The 14,857-nt window shown below is 57.3% G+C and overlaps 2 protein-coding genes across 3 annotated transcripts in view; one reads left to right on the plus strand and one right to left on the minus strand.

Annotated features, from left to right (window-relative positions):
* The window catches only part of NEURL1 (neuralized E3 ubiquitin protein ligase 1), a 76,317-nt gene that overhangs the window by 30,144 nt on the left and 31,316 nt on the right, over positions 1–14,857 (minus strand). The window contains exon 1 of one of the 2 annotated variants that reach the window (XM_012770530.3): positions 2,390–2,495. The exons of the other annotated variant lie outside the window; for it this stretch is intronic. Within the exon in view, the coding sequence (XP_012625984.1) occupies positions 2,390–2,423 (34 nt within the window). The 5' untranslated portion in view covers positions 2,424–2,495. Of the gene's footprint in view, positions 1–2,389; positions 2,496–14,857 lie in introns of those variants that run through there. 2 annotated transcript variants of the gene reach the window in all.
* The window catches only part of ATP5MK (ATP synthase membrane subunit k), a 173,020-nt gene that overhangs the window by 29,564 nt on the left and 128,599 nt on the right, over positions 1–14,857 (plus strand). The gene's annotated exons all lie outside the window — the stretch shown is intronic.

Consider the following 14,857-nt stretch of genomic DNA (forward strand, 5'->3'; position numbering starts at 1 on the left):
CGTACGTAAGTCACAGGCACAGAGGACCACAAATGTGGCTGCCCACACATGGAAACACAGGCGCCATAACATGCAATCCCTTAAACATAGAGACACATCACACAGCTACACGCACACACACAGAGACCTGGGCACTCTGTCACCCTCCCCTCACCCACCGTAACCCCGCAACCCCAAATCTATGGCCTGAAACAAACCAAAAGCCCAAGGCCACAGTGAAATACAACCAAGGAGCATTTAGTGTGTCTTCAGGAGTTCAGCCAAAAGCCCCGCATCTCCACTGGCCGCAGCTCGCTTCCCCAAAGGGGGCGAAACCAGAGCCACTGGGGCAGCCAGCGTGCCTGGTCAGGGGCTGTGTGGGCACAGGCAAACCCTCCTCTCCACACCCCCACCTCCCGCCCCTCTACTCGTGCGGGTGGCAGGCTGAGGCAGAGGCTAACGCCAACTTAAGGGAGCCGCAGCAACAGTGGTCCTGGTGAAGGAGTGGGCCAAGGCAGATGGGGCGTGTGATTAGGGCTCCCCAGTGGCCACCCAGCCTGGGTGCCCACCTCCTAGAGTGCTCAGTACACCCCAAGCTATCCTCCTGTCCTCGGGGAAATGGGACATACATGAAGGAGGGAATATGACCCTGGGCTCAGACTGCCTTCCCAAACCCTCTTGATCCTCCCCATGTTGAGTTCTCTACTCACAGTGATTCATGTAACCCTCGCAATAATCTTACAAGGAGGGCACTTTTACTAGCCCCATTGACAGATGAGAAAACTAAAGCTCAGGAAGACACCTGCCCTCGTCACAACACACGCCTGTCCACTCCAGAGCATGAGCTTGGGTGGTCTTAGGTCCTCACCTCCCTCAGAGCCTGGGCTCCCAGGCAGCTGAAGGACAGTGTGCTGTGTCCTGAGCATGCTCTGAGGACCTCTGTCCTTCCCAAGCCTCAGGCTTGCCCAAGTCTGACTCCAGTGGAAAATGCCAGTCGGCTCAGACCTTCTGCCAACAGGCCCCACTGGGGCCAGCAAGCCCTGAGAAGAAACCTGGCCTGCAGACGGGCAGGGCCAGGCCCAGGCCCAGGTCAGCCCAACCCAAGTCTCAGGCCAAGGCCCAGGCCACTGGCACTGCCCCTAGCCTGGCTCCGGATTATGTGTCTTCCAGGGCTTTCCATCTGTCACTTGGCCTTCCAGTCCCAGGACGAAATTCATTTCCTTTTAAGAGAGCCAATGATTTGCTTTTCCCTTGTCTTTCCCTGCCTTTTTCTTTTTTAATTACAAATTACTCTCCCAAAGTCCAGAGCCTGGAAGGGCGAAGCCACCTGGTCACCCGTTCTGGCCACGGCTGCTCACTCACTCCAGTCACCACCTCCTCCTTCCTTCCTGGGCCTCTCCCAGGTTCCTCAGTGTCCGCGGGATTCAGCAGATGGAGGCTGCCTCATCTCCTAATACCCTGTCCGAGCGAGGAGCAGGGAATATAGGGGAGTGTGGCAGGGACTCCCCAAGGTCAGCCCATGCTGTCTGGCACCAGCCAGTTTGTAATGGAACCCCAGTTCCCGGGACCCAGGGAAGACAAATAAGGCCCCAGGAAGGCTTCCCCTTCCTGGTTCTGGTGCCACCACACTGACCATGCTGCTCCCAAAACCACAGCACTAAAATCAGGGGGACGAGAGGACAGGAGATGGGGTGAGCAGGAGCCCTGCCAACAGGGAGCCAGCCATTCTCCCTCCCTTCCTCCGCTTCTTGTCCAGCCAGTGGCTCTGTCTGGCTGTGGACTTCACCCCAGGGGTCAGGAGTTTGTTGGCCTCCCCTGCAAAGTATACACTTGGAGGTCAGGCAATGTGGGGGGCTGTCACTTGCACGCCAGTGTGCTTAGGCACAAGCCAGCACAGGTACACACCCACAGACACCTCCGGCGCACACTCACAAGCACAGACACAAGCACCAATACACACTCGTGCACACACACGTGCCCACACGTCTTCCCCTGGCCCCCGGTGGAACACAGCACTACCTCCAAGGCCCACATCCCAGGCCAGACAGGTCTCCCAGCTGCCTAACCAACTGCTTTGCCTCAGTCCCAGGCAGAGGCGGGTAGGGCAGCCCAGGACCTCACATCCCACTTGGGGGCTGGTCAGTGCCGGCCAAGAGCACAAGGAGGTAGGACAAGGAGACATTGTGGGGCCCTCGGCTGCCCGACCTCCCACCGGCTGTCGGGGAGAGCCCCGCTTCCTGCTCTCCGCTGCCCCTCGCTTCCCCGCCCCAGCGCCCACCACCCAAGGGCGCCCCTCACACAGCCCTGCAGCCCACCAGGGAGTGAGGAGGCCGGGGATGACCCAGCTCTCGGCCCCAGCGCCCTTCCCCAGGCTTGGGGTGAGCGGCCCGGGGCATCAAGGGGGCCTTACCGTGGAGGGTGCTGCGGGTGATCTGTCCCCCCATCTCAGGCAGCGGGCAGCGCGGCCAGCTCCGCTTGGCCGGCCCCAGCGTCACCGAGCCGCCCCGGCCGGCAGCTCCCCGCCAGCTCCCCCGCCCGCTCCCCCGCCGGCCGGCATGGCAGGGCCAGCGCCCCCCCACCCCGCCCGCCGCGCCCTCCGCGCCCTCCGCACGCGCGCGCCCGCCGCGGGCCACACACGCACGCGCGCACCGCCCCGCGGACGCCCCCGCCTCCGCTCCCACCCGCCCCAGCTCCCCGCGCGGGTACAGCGAGGGGATCTGTCATGTTTATTTACATAAGGAGGAGGAGACTGGAGGCTTCCTGAAATAGCAGCCGGCTCCAGAAGGCGCGGAGATGCCCCGGCCCAGCAGACTCACGCCCCGCGCACACGCACACCCCGTGGACGGAGTGTCTCACGCACACACCCCTCTCCACGCGCCCAGACCGACTGCCACTCATTCTTAGGTCCCTTACTCAATGCAGACTGGGGGAAGTGACAAGGACCCAATTTGAGCAAAACAGACACTGTCTCTGCCCTCAGGAGGTTCCCAGTGGAGCTCGCTAACAAAGACCTAACACCGCTCCTGTCTTCTTCCAGGCCCTGTCCTGTGATTTACAGGTATTGACTACTGTCCTCAGGAGCTGAATGAGGAGGTGTTGGAGTTATTATCAACAGGTACCATTTGGATTATTGTAAGTATCTTACAGATGAGAAGACGGAGACGAAGAAAGGTTATTCACCCAGAAGGCAGCAGGACCGGGATGCAAACCCAGGCAGTCTGGCTCCGGATTCCAGGCTTCTACTCCACACCTAACTGTCCCTTCACAGGCACACACACTCCCACAGACCTACACTGCACGTCTGCATCGAGCACACGTATGTGCACCTACACGGGCTCGTAAGCACTCTTGGGCATTCCCCAGGAGCACACTCAGCCACCTACTGCGCACCAGACCGTACTCGCACGGTTACGTACACACCTTGCAATGTGCATGCCTGCTCCAGACTCATGAGGTTTCTAGAGAAACCTTAAGGTGCCGAAACTGGCACCCCACACTCAAGGGAGAGGGAAAGGTGCAGACAGAGGGGAGAGAGGGAGGCCGGGAAGGCAGGCCCCTCCCGCCCTGGGAGCCCAAATCATCAAGAGAGCAGCTTCCCGACACCCCCACCCCACCCCTGGCCCGTGCACCACTGCGTGTGCACTGCACTCCAGGCACTGTGTGCAGTCTCATTTACATTCTGGATGGCAGAGGCTACATTATGTCTATTTTACAGACATGACAGTGGAGGTTCTGAGAGGCCCAGGAACTTGCCTGAGGTTACCCAGCAGGTCCAAGACAGAGCCAAGACTCAAGACCAGGTCTGTGGGACAATCTTACCACGCATCAAGGGCTCTCCTCAAGACGGGGGCCTCCCAGGACAACGGGACAGCTCCCTCCTCCCAGCCCCTGTCCTCAAGATCAGGGATCAGGTTCCCAGGGAAAGGTGTAGGTGGGGAAGAAAGGCCAGTGGGCAGGTGGGAAGGCAGAGGGTGGGAACTGAGGAAGGAGCCTTGGGGAAGGTGGGTGCTGCCTCATCTTCTCAGGTGGAACTCAGAGGCCTGGGCACTATAAGAGTCTGTCCTGGTCCCTGAGCCCTCAGCTCAGGACCCTACTGCTGCCACCCCCTGAGTGGGTCTGGGGGAGGGACATTCAGGCCTGACCTAAGGTTAGCAGCAGCCCTGGGTGTGAGCGCCCCAAGCCCAGCGTGCCCATCCTTCTCCCAGCCGGAGGCTCGCCAGAGACTTCTCCCTGGGAGAAGCTGCAGCACTGATTCCACACAAGACTTCCCCCTCTCCACAGGCACGAGCTGGTGTGGCTGCACACGGTCACACGCCCATGCACACACACTCCCTGGCACACGTACCCGGTCCCTGTAAGGGAAGGAGGCTAAGTCAGTCTGACAGAGAGAGAGAATAACCCAAACTCCTCTTGTAGGATAATGATCATAACAATGGCACACATTACAAGGCCCTACTGTGTGCTTACACATGCTAACTTGTTTAATCCTCACAAGAACCGTAAAAGAGAGGTTTATTTGTATGCCCATTTTACAGAAGAAGAAATCAAGGCAAAAAGAAACTACTTTGGAGGCTGTTCCTACAGTAGCAGAGTCACCCCTCATCCTGCCTGACTTTTAACACGCCTATCTGGGACTTTGCCCACCAACCCCTCACCCATGGCCTGCCTGGCCTTCCCATGGTCCAGCACCCACACACCACCCTCCCTCTCACCCTGGTTCCTGCCTTCTCCCCATTTGGAATGCCCCCTTCCCACCCAGCCAGCACTGGGAACACCTCTTCCAGGACACCTTCCTAGGGCCCCAGGTATGGAATGAGTCCCGGTTCTTGAGCTTGTCTCTCCTCTGAGCCCCTGAGCGATGCCTCTCCTAGCCCTTGTCTTACTCTGTCCCACACAAAGGCAGCCACAGCTGGGGCCCTGTCTGCTTGCCCTCGCTTCTCCTGGATGTGCGTCCACAATTTAATTCAACTCGACCCATATTATTGGGTCACTATGTGTCGGATACTAAGCTATGCACTGGAGATGCGACGGTGATCCATGACAGACGGGACCCTGGCGCTCGTGGGCTTACAGTCCGGAGGGAGACAGACAGTTACCAAGTAGTTTCATGGGGAGTGTATCACTACAATCCCAGGAAAGTGGTCGGGAGGAAAGGAACAAGGTTCAGGGGGCTCAGGACAGGCTTTCCTGAAAAGTAGCTGTGAAGACAAGATCTGATGTCCATGTGTTATGGAGGTAGGTTGGGGGAAGAGTGCTCCGGAGAGTGAGGACAACATGTGCAAAGCCCACGTGGCTGGAGGGAGCCCAGCACATTCGAGAAGCAAGACTGGTATGGCTGGAGCAGGGGCAGCAGGAGGGGCCTGGGGCAGCCTTCCATCAGCAAGCCAGGATGGGCTAGGGAGACGCCGGGAGGGCCTCAGGAGCAGGGTGAAAAGTCTGGCCTTTTTCCAAAGAGCAGTAGGGAACCCCTGACACGTTTCAGCAGGGAGGCAACAAGACCAGACCTGCATTTCAAAAAGGTCGCTCTCCCATCTGGTGTGGAGAACACGTGGTTGGAGGCAAGAGGCACCAGGGGAGAAGGCCGGGCATCCCGCGTCCCACGGGGTCGGGCCCAGACCTGACTTAGGCTCGCTCCCCTCGAGCTTAGCACCAGCCCCCATACACAGCAGGCACTCAGCAAATGTCTCACCAATGTAAAAGCACATGATTTTCCAGAAACAACTGCAGAGAAGTAACCAAGCAGTAAGAAAGCAGGATTGGGGCAGGTTTGGGGCTGGGCGAGCTGGGAGTCCCTCAGGAGGGTGGTGGCTCTCATTCTGGCCACTTGAGCAAGGATGGGACAGAAACTGCAAGGTGGCCGGCCTGGCCTCTGGGCCTTCACACCACCACTGTCTGAAGGGGTTTTCTGCAGACAAACCACTTCACCAGATGGGAAGTGGCAGCCTCCCGTGTCTGAGGCTTCCCTCTCCCACCACTTCCCCAAAGTGGTCTCCTCTATGCCCCAGTGGCGGGGCGGGGATTCTGCTACTAAAAGGGGTGAGAAAAATCACCGACCAACATCATTCATTCATCCATCAAGCATTCACTTAGTGCCAACTATGGACCAACAAGTGAGCAAGACGCAATGCTCGCCCTTCAGAAGCCAATGGCGTAGCAGGGGAGATGGACGAGGAAGCCGGCAGTTCCAGATCCCAGCAGGAGCCAGGCTAGGATCAGCTGGGATCAAGGAATGCAGTTCTTTTGGCTCTGGCTAAATGATCTCAGTGTGCCATTCTGCAGCCACACTTTGGAAAGGATGTGAAAGGGGAACAGAGAGTCTGTGAGTAAATCTACAGAAGAGGCTATAAACGCTACCATTTATGGAACACTTACGGCATGCCAGGCACTGTGCTAAGTATTTCACATGTATAAACTCAGCTAATCCACAATCTCCCTTTGGGAGTTAGAATCATCCCCATTTTGCAGGCTACAAAACTGAGGCTCAGAGAGGTTATACTGAAGAGAAGATGAAGTAGGCTTCAAACCCAGACCTGCCTGACATCGAAACTCATGCTTTATCCAGGAAAGGGCAAAGGGCAGGCGCTCCTCTGGCTTGAGGAAGAGGAGACAGGTGACAATGGACCTTTTTAAGGAAACAGAAGGGTTCTGTGTGATGGCAGAGCCTAGCAGTTTTCCAGAGGACACGAGATGATATCCCAGAGATGGAGCCTGACTGAAGGCAGAGGACACTGGACAGGCAGTAAGGCTGGACTTCTCATCAGCTGATAGGTGACCCAGGTAGACTCTGGAGATGCCATCCTGGAAACCCTGGAGCAAAAAGACCCATCTGTGACCTGGGCAGAGGCTTAATACCTCAAAGCCCACAGGCAGGAAGCAGGGCTGGATGTGCCCATGGGGGCTCCCTGGTCAGACAGAATCCCCAGTGGGCTTCAGAAAGAAACTCCCTTCCTTTTCGTCTGCCCTCTGGCCCCATCTAGGGAACCTCAGTCCCCTTGGCTCTCTGAACCCACTCAGCCCCCAAGACCCTCCCCACCACCAGGCCACCCCTTCTTTCCCTGCCTTTCCCTGTCTCCTGATCCCTCCTGCTCCTCTTCCCTTTGGTGTGCATGGTGGGCTGCCCAGCTCAAGTCTATCCTTGCCAAGTCCCTTCTCAACCTGCCCACTTGGAACGTACAGTCTAGGACTGAGCTAGCAATGGCAGAATAAAACAAATGAAACAAATGGAACAAATTCACTGGGCATCAGTGAATCACAGACACCAAGATCTCTGAGGGGAAGAGCCTCCGGAGAACACTGGGTCCAGCCCCTACCTTCAGACGGGCAAATACGTCCTGGCCCATTTTACAGGCACAGCACAGCAGACTTTGCCAAGGCTGCACAGTGGGTAGAGGGTAAGGAGGACTTGAACTCAGGAGCAACGTCTTCCAGTGCTGTGCTTACCATGCCATACAAGTCAGGGCATGAGGAGGTAGAGAAGACAAACCCGGAGAAAGGAAGGGGACAGCTTCTCTTGTATGAGGTGGGGGAAGCGGCTGGGGTCTGGAGAGGTCGGGGCCAGGAGGCGGCCCACCGGGGAGGAGCTGGGAGGCGGCCCCTGGCTGCTGCAGTGTTTCTTCCTTCAAGAACAAGGGATAATTTGATTGCACTGATGAGTCACCTGGCATTTGGGGCTTAAGAATGACCTGCCAAGGCCATCCTCCCTCCCCACTAGGCTGGGCCTGGCCCAAGGGAACAAGGAGCAGGAAACCCCAGGCGAATGCTTCTTCCCATGCCCAGAGCCAGGACAAGAGCGGAGGCCGCCGGCTGAGTCCGGAAGAGAGGGAGATGTGGAGGGAGAGGGGGACAAAGGCACACAAAGAGAGAGACAGAGCGCGTGCCGGGTGCTGCAGAGAAACCAGAGCCAGGGAGCCCAGAGGGCGTCCTCTGGGGCTGGGACAGGTGCCCCAGCAGTGACAGCTGCCAGCCGCCCAGGATGATGGGAACACAACAGGTGCAGAGGCAGGGGCGGAGACTGAAAGGGAATCTGAGCAAACAGCCCTCTTGCCCCAGGCCCACTGCCAAGCAGCCCTTTCTGGGACCCTCCAAGACACAAACACACCTGCCTGTGCTCTCCAGTTCTGGGCCTCGGGGCCAGCCTGGACTCGACAGAGCGGTTGCCGTCCGTGCCAGGCAGAAAGGACCAAGCAAAGAAGAGACCAGCTTCCTATTCCCAGGACAGAGTGTGCCAGACACAGCCCACACCCACAGAGCACCCAGCTGGAAGCAAACATTTGCCCTGCGATAAGATCTCTGTCACCGGCCAGGAAGGGTGGATAGATGTGCCCACCCCACCCATACGGAGGTTGGGAGCTCAGGTCTTGAGGTCAGGCAGGCAAGCTCTACCACCCTGTGCCCGGGCAAGCTACTGAGCTTCTCCGAGCTTCCAAGATAGAAATAACAAGGCCCAAGTGTTTGTGAGAACAGAACCACATGTCACCCGGAAGGCTCGAGCCTGGCTCAGTCCGTGAGGGCGACTGTAGCTGTTGCCGTCTCTTCGGAGACCCAGAGAACCTAGTGGGGACTAAAGTCTCCACCCAGCCTTGGAAAGGAATGACTTGGGATGCAGGATGTGAGCACAGCACTGGCAACATAAGTCACTCCAAGGAGGAGGAATGGAGGACCTGCTTTAATAAGAACCATCCGCATCACCGCGTTGGCCCATCTACTCAGACCCCACTCCCCCGGCACCAGGCACCTGCTAAGCCTCGTATGCAAACGCTGTCTCTCGGTGCCCAGCAACAGTCAGTCTTCTAAGTACGCAGATAAACATTGCACCTTGTCCCTCGGTCAGCACTCTGGTTTTGTTCAGAGTAGAGTGCAGTTTAAACTCAAAGCTAGCCCTGGCCCCAGTGACCACAGTGATCAATCACCAGGGTCTGAATTTATAAGACTTGCTCCGGACACCACGACCTTGCTGGGGACGGTGAGGAAGAGCAGACAATGAGACATCATGGGGAGAGGAGGGGCAGAGAGATGAGGAGACACAGGGTGACGCAGGACATAGGACAAGTGATGGATGTGCTGGGACAAGACAGGAGCCTCATCCACCAGAGGTGTGGAAACACACTCTGCTGATCCCTGCCGGGCCTGCCTGGATTATGAGAAAAGCTGGCAGCTGATGGCAGGAGGTTAAATCCTCCTCTGCAGGCAGAGACAGCCCCTCCCCCCTTCCAATCTATCCCCCCTGCACCCCCTGCCACACACACTCACACTCACACACGGCTCAGCCAAGGCTCCCGGTGCCCACCCCTTCTGCTGCCAGGCCCCCAGCCAACTGCAGCCACCCAAGGCTAGGAGACACCCCTGGGTCTCTTGCAGCCCACCCTCCTTCCTCTGAGAAATCTGCTTCCTCCGCTCTCGCCTGCTTCCTGCCCCTCCCAGTCCAGCTTACAGAGGACGGCAGAGCCCAGGACCAGCTGCCCTGGCCTTGCACTTCTGCTCCAGAGTCCAGGGTCCTGGCTGGGGCACTCCTCGTAGGGCCACTGAGAGCCAGATCCCAAGATCTGACAACACCAAATGCTACTCATTGCCACCATTTAGGGCGTTGTCTACCCTACGGGCTGCACTGCGCAGGTGGCAGTTAAGAGTCGGCTCCAGATCAGACTGCCTAGGTTCAAAGCTTCATTCTAACACTTACTTGGTGTCTATTTTCTCTTCTGAAAAATGGGGTTGACAATAATAGTGCCTACCTCATAGGGCCACTGGGGATGAAAGGAGCTCACACGTGTTGTGTACTCAGAACGGGGTGGGACGCACAGGTTCTGTGTGCGTGGTGGCACTACAGAGCGGCTACAGCCCTGAGCGCTATACGAAGGCCCTGTCATTACCCGATCTGACAGATGAGAAACCAGGACGCACAGCTGGGAAAGGGATTTGGCCTCAAGTCAGTCTGCCCAGAGCTGTCCTACCCACTGCCTGGGGCCTTCTGCACCTCCCAGCTCTGTAGCCCCCGACCTGGCTCCTCTGGGGGGCCTTTACCCCACCAGTGGGGGTCCTGGCACCTCTTCCTCTGCAAAAATTAGGCAGGAACTAAGACCAATAAGTACCAAAACCAATTAAGAAAATTATATCTGCTCTTGGCATCTTGAAACACCAGCTCTGGGCCCCCAGAAGGAGAGGGCAGCAGGGGACTCAGCGTCCTAGCTGGGGACATGGAGGCCACTGCACACTGAATGCTTTGCCCAGGTCACACAGCAAACACACAGCTAAGCTGAGATTTAGACACACACCTACTGGACATCAGAGCCCAGGCACTTGTCTTTCTGCCATGTGGCCTCTCAGAATAACAACCCAGTTCTTAAAAGCTACAAAACACTATCATCAAAACCTCACTGGATTTGCCAGAGCACCCTATAGGGACCATGGGACAGATGCTCATTCCTTTTAATGAAAAGAGAAAAACAGAGGCTCAAGGAGACGGAAATGAATTGCCAAAGCAATAAAGTGCCGGAGCTAGGCCCAGATGGCAGACTCAGGGGCCCAGGCTCCAGGGCTGTCTGCTGCACAGCACTGTTCCTGAGAGCAGCCACCTTCAGTTAAATGAACGCAGCGTCCATTGCTGGGGCCCAGGGTCAGCGTAGGCCCATATGTGACCTCTGCAGATCCCACAGTCGCTGTCCTGCCCGGTCAGCATCCCCGCCATCACCCAGGCACCCGCTGCAGGCCTCGCCCAGCCAGGTCCGGGCCCGCTACCTCGCTGGAGTCAAAGGGCCTCTGAGCTCCAGATTCAGAGCTTCGCACACACGTGTCCAGAAGAGAAAGTGGGATCGATGCGCTCTCACAGCCCCTGAGGCGCAAACATGAAAACGCTCTGTAAAGCGAAAGGGGATTTTGAAATTAAGAAGAAGGAAAAAAAACCACACACTCCTCATTGAACTGAACATTTTAAAAAGAGAGAGACAGAGAGAAAGGGGGTGGCAGGTCCTTTTCAGGAGTAAGGGTCTCAGCATGGCTCCGAAGCGGGAGCTTCTGTTCTCACAGAGCAAACGTGAGCGGTGACCTGAGGTCCGGCCGCCAGACTATGCCGGCTCTGCGCCCCCCACCACGGGCCACGACCTGGAGCCCAGAGGACTCCAGCCGCGGTGCCGGCTGCAGAGCGCAGGGCAAGACCCCCGCACAGAGGCACCTGTGAGTAACGAGGTCCACGCAGGGCTTCTCAGGAGGGGCCAGAGGCTTTCATCCCCACTAAGCACATGAAGGAACTCTGTTCCCTGCCACTACACCTCTAGTCCTAGCCACGGACTAAGTCCCTGTCTCACATCGCCCAGCTCCACAAACAGGGGCTTTCAGTCCCTAAAGACTTGGGCACCTTGGGCATGTGGCTGGCTCGGTGCTGGCCACCCCTCCCTCTGGAGCCAGAGCTCAGGTGTATCCAAACAAAGGCAGCTGTCAGGCCTGTGGTCCTCCTGCCCAAAGGACAGCCCAAGAAGGGTAGCCATCCCAGGGTGACTGCAATGACAGAACCCCCCTATCTTCCCTGGAGCTGCCTCCCAACGTGCACATTCACCCACTGCTCATGGTTCCGCCTTCCTCTCTCTCTCTCCAGTAATCTCTCTTTAGGAAGTAATTCCATCCTCCCTCCCTCCAGCCATAGAGCCTAGGTCAGCCACCAGAGACCAGCACTACACAGGGGGCACTTCCTAGCACAGAGGTTTAGAGGGCAAAGCCTTCCCTGGAATTCGGGACTCCTGGGCTCCAGGCAGGCCCTGAGGCTGTGGCAAAACTCCACCCTGGCTTGGGAAGCCCACGAGAGCTTGGCACTTGGGTGTTGGGAGACTCGGGCAGGGCAGCCCCTTTCAGCACCTCCCCGGTTCTCGGCTCCTGGTGGCAGTGGCTGGCGGTCAGGGCTCCAGGAGGTGGGTGGCACCCCACCAATAGGCAAATAAGGGCGGAGGCCTCTTCCCAGGGCGCCCCTCTCCTCTCTAAAACAAACCTCCACCCCCACAACCTCAACCCTGTCAGAGCAGAACTCTTCCCCTTTGGAGGAGAGAGCACTTTGTCCTCAGGGCCAGTTGAAGGAGGTGGGCTGCGGGTAGACTTTGGTTCAGGGTCCGTTTTTACCAGCTGTGATACCGCCTGCCGTAACTCACTGTGTGACCTTGGGCAAGTCAATCCCTCCTGAGGCCACAGTTTTAACATCTGTAAAATGGAGGTGTGGCACTCCTTCAGCTTTAGCTCAGACCCAGGAGCCCTGCCCCATGGAGGTGGGGGGGTTCACTTGGGGGGAGGCAATCAAGTGTTCCCCTTCCACCAAGGTCTGGTGGAAAACCAGGGATAGGCCAGCAGCAATCGTACCTCTCAGTCCTTTTCCTGATGCTCCCACCATGGGCACCGCCAGGTCCTGGGGCCTGCTTTGCCTTTAGAGTCCCGCTGTCCAGGCCAGAAGTCAGGCGTCAGCAGTCACTATGTCCTTCTCAAGTCCACTCCTCCTCCCATCCCCTGGCTTCCCCCACAATGCAGGCCACCAGCATCATCTTGATTCAGACAATTATTCCAACCTCCTGGTCCCCTCCTCAGGGCCGCCAGGCTGGCCTTTCTGCCTGATCAACCCAGCTGGGCCACTGCCCAGCTCGGAGCCCCCAGTGGCTCCCAAGCACCTACGGATAAGCTTGACTCCCCTCCGGGAGCATTCAAGGTCCTCTGTGAACTAGCCCAAGCCCGTGTGTCTGGCTTCACCTCCCATGACATCCCCCCACCCATGTACTATACTCCATGCACACGAGCCATGTGCCTCCTAGAACACAGCCACACTTCACATGTTCATTGATGTTGGAACATTGTCCCTCTTCCTGGAATTCCCTTCCCCCCACACTGGTCACTCAAAATCTCCTACCTTACCTCCATCCCTCTGAGATCATCCCAGCACCCCCGGATGGAATAGACTAGACCTTCTATCTCTAAGGCACGTCCAGCTCTTTGTGCGGCCCCAGCCCTACGGTGATGGCAAGAGTCCCTCCCCACACTGGGAGCAACCTGAGGGCAGACAGGAATCCTTTTACCTCTGGATCCCCAGCCCCTAGCATGGCAGGCACTCAGTGGCGCTCCAGGTAGATTTTATGAAGGATGGAAGAAAAGGAGAGGAGGAGGGAGGGAAGGAGGGAGGGAAGGAGGGAGGCTGGGGCTGCTGATGTGTGCTCTTGACTTTGCTGCATCTGCCCCCTTCAGGCTCCAGGCTTCAGCCCTAAAGTCCCCCTACCAGCTGCAATGCCCCAGGTCCCGTGGACCCAGTGAAAACCAAAGGTGACAGATTGCCTGTCCCCTGACCTCACAGCCCCAAGGATAGCCCTCCTTGTTCCCCCAGTACTACTGGCAGCACCTGCTAGTGCTCACTCAGGCAGAAAGAGCCAAGAAACCAGGCAGCCAGGTGTGTCCTGGAACACGGTGGCAACCAGAGTGCAGAGCTTATCTGACCATCTCCCCTGACGGCAGCGGAAAAGCATCCACCAGCCCCCGCCCACTGCAGGACCACCGGGAGGAGATGCTGAAGCCCTGTGCCTGGCTCCCTCCCAGTTCTCCCGGAGTAAAGTAAAGCGGCAGGGGACAGAGCGCCTCCAACTCGTTTGCATAAACCATTTATAGCAGCGCCTTCAAACCCACGCCTTCCAAGAAGAAAAAAGCCCGAAGCCCGCTGCAATTGCCTGTGGCTCCCCAGTCTGTCGTTTTCCCTTCTCTTTCGTTTTTCTGTTTTAATGGCAGGAAGCTGTGCTCAAGAAAAATCTCTACCCTGGCTGTTCTTGGCAGCAGAGGAGCTGCCATGTCCCTCCAAATGGAAAGAGGATGGGAAGCAACCATGCCTCGGTCGGTGACTGAGACCCTGCAAAGCCTGCGAATCACGAGCTTTCTCCATCTTCCCAGTAACCACCGCAGGTAGCTCGTGCCAGCCCCCGTGTTACACAGGAGGAAACTAAGGCTGAAAGAGGTTAAGTGACTTGCCCAAGCCACACGAAGCTAGAAATGACTGTACTAGACGTGGTGGCTGACTCCCCAACATGTCTACTCCAAGACGGCAGTGGTTCTCAGCCCTGACTGCACATCCGCATCACCAGGGAGGGCCCGGTCCTCACTCCAGACCAATTAATAGAGCAACTCTGAATGTGGGGCCCAGGCACAGGTATTTTTAAAGGCTCCCCAGGAGTCCAGGCATAATGGTTTACTCCTGTAATCCCAGCACTTTGGGAGCCCAAAGTGGGAGGATCGCCTGAGCCCAGGAGTTCAAGACCAATCTGAGCAACATGGCAAGACCCTGTCTCAACAAAAAAATTAATTTTTTTTAAATTAGCCAGCAGACACCTGTAGTCCTAGTTACTTTGGAGGCTGAGGCAGGAGGATTGCTTGAGCCCAGAAGTTCAAGGTGTGCAGTGAGCACACCTTGAGCACACCACTGCACTCTAGCCTGGGCGACAGAGTGAAACCCTGTCTCTAAAAAATAAAAAATAAGCTCCCCAGGTGGTTCTCAGTGCAGCCAGGGCTGCCATCCCCTGGGAAGCCAGCCACAGTGGTTCCATCCCCCCTGTCAGTACAGGGTCGACACACTTGACCAAGGCCCTGGCTGGGAGCTCTGACTTCCATCCCCATGTTTGCGCCAAGACAACACTTCCCACAGCTGCTCTCAGCCGAGGACAGAGTGTGGCAGGGATATGAAGCCAGACCCATTCCTGGGGCATGTGAGACTCCTCTGGCCAGGGACTGTGGCTCTGGCTGGAGAACATTCCAAGGGCCTTGCCAGCCTTTTCTTAAAATTGTCTAAAATGCTTCCACCTAACTCCCTTCCTTTCTCACCCTCTCCTTCACTCAGGGTCCCACCTGCATTGAGGTCTGATGAGGTCATCTCCCCTGGCTG

This window comes from Microcebus murinus, chromosome 14 (genome assembly GCF_040939455.1).
Source record: "Microcebus murinus isolate Inina chromosome 14, M.murinus_Inina_mat1.0, whole genome shotgun sequence".
NCBI classification, from domain to species: domain Eukaryota; kingdom Metazoa; phylum Chordata; class Mammalia; order Primates; family Cheirogaleidae; genus Microcebus; species Microcebus murinus.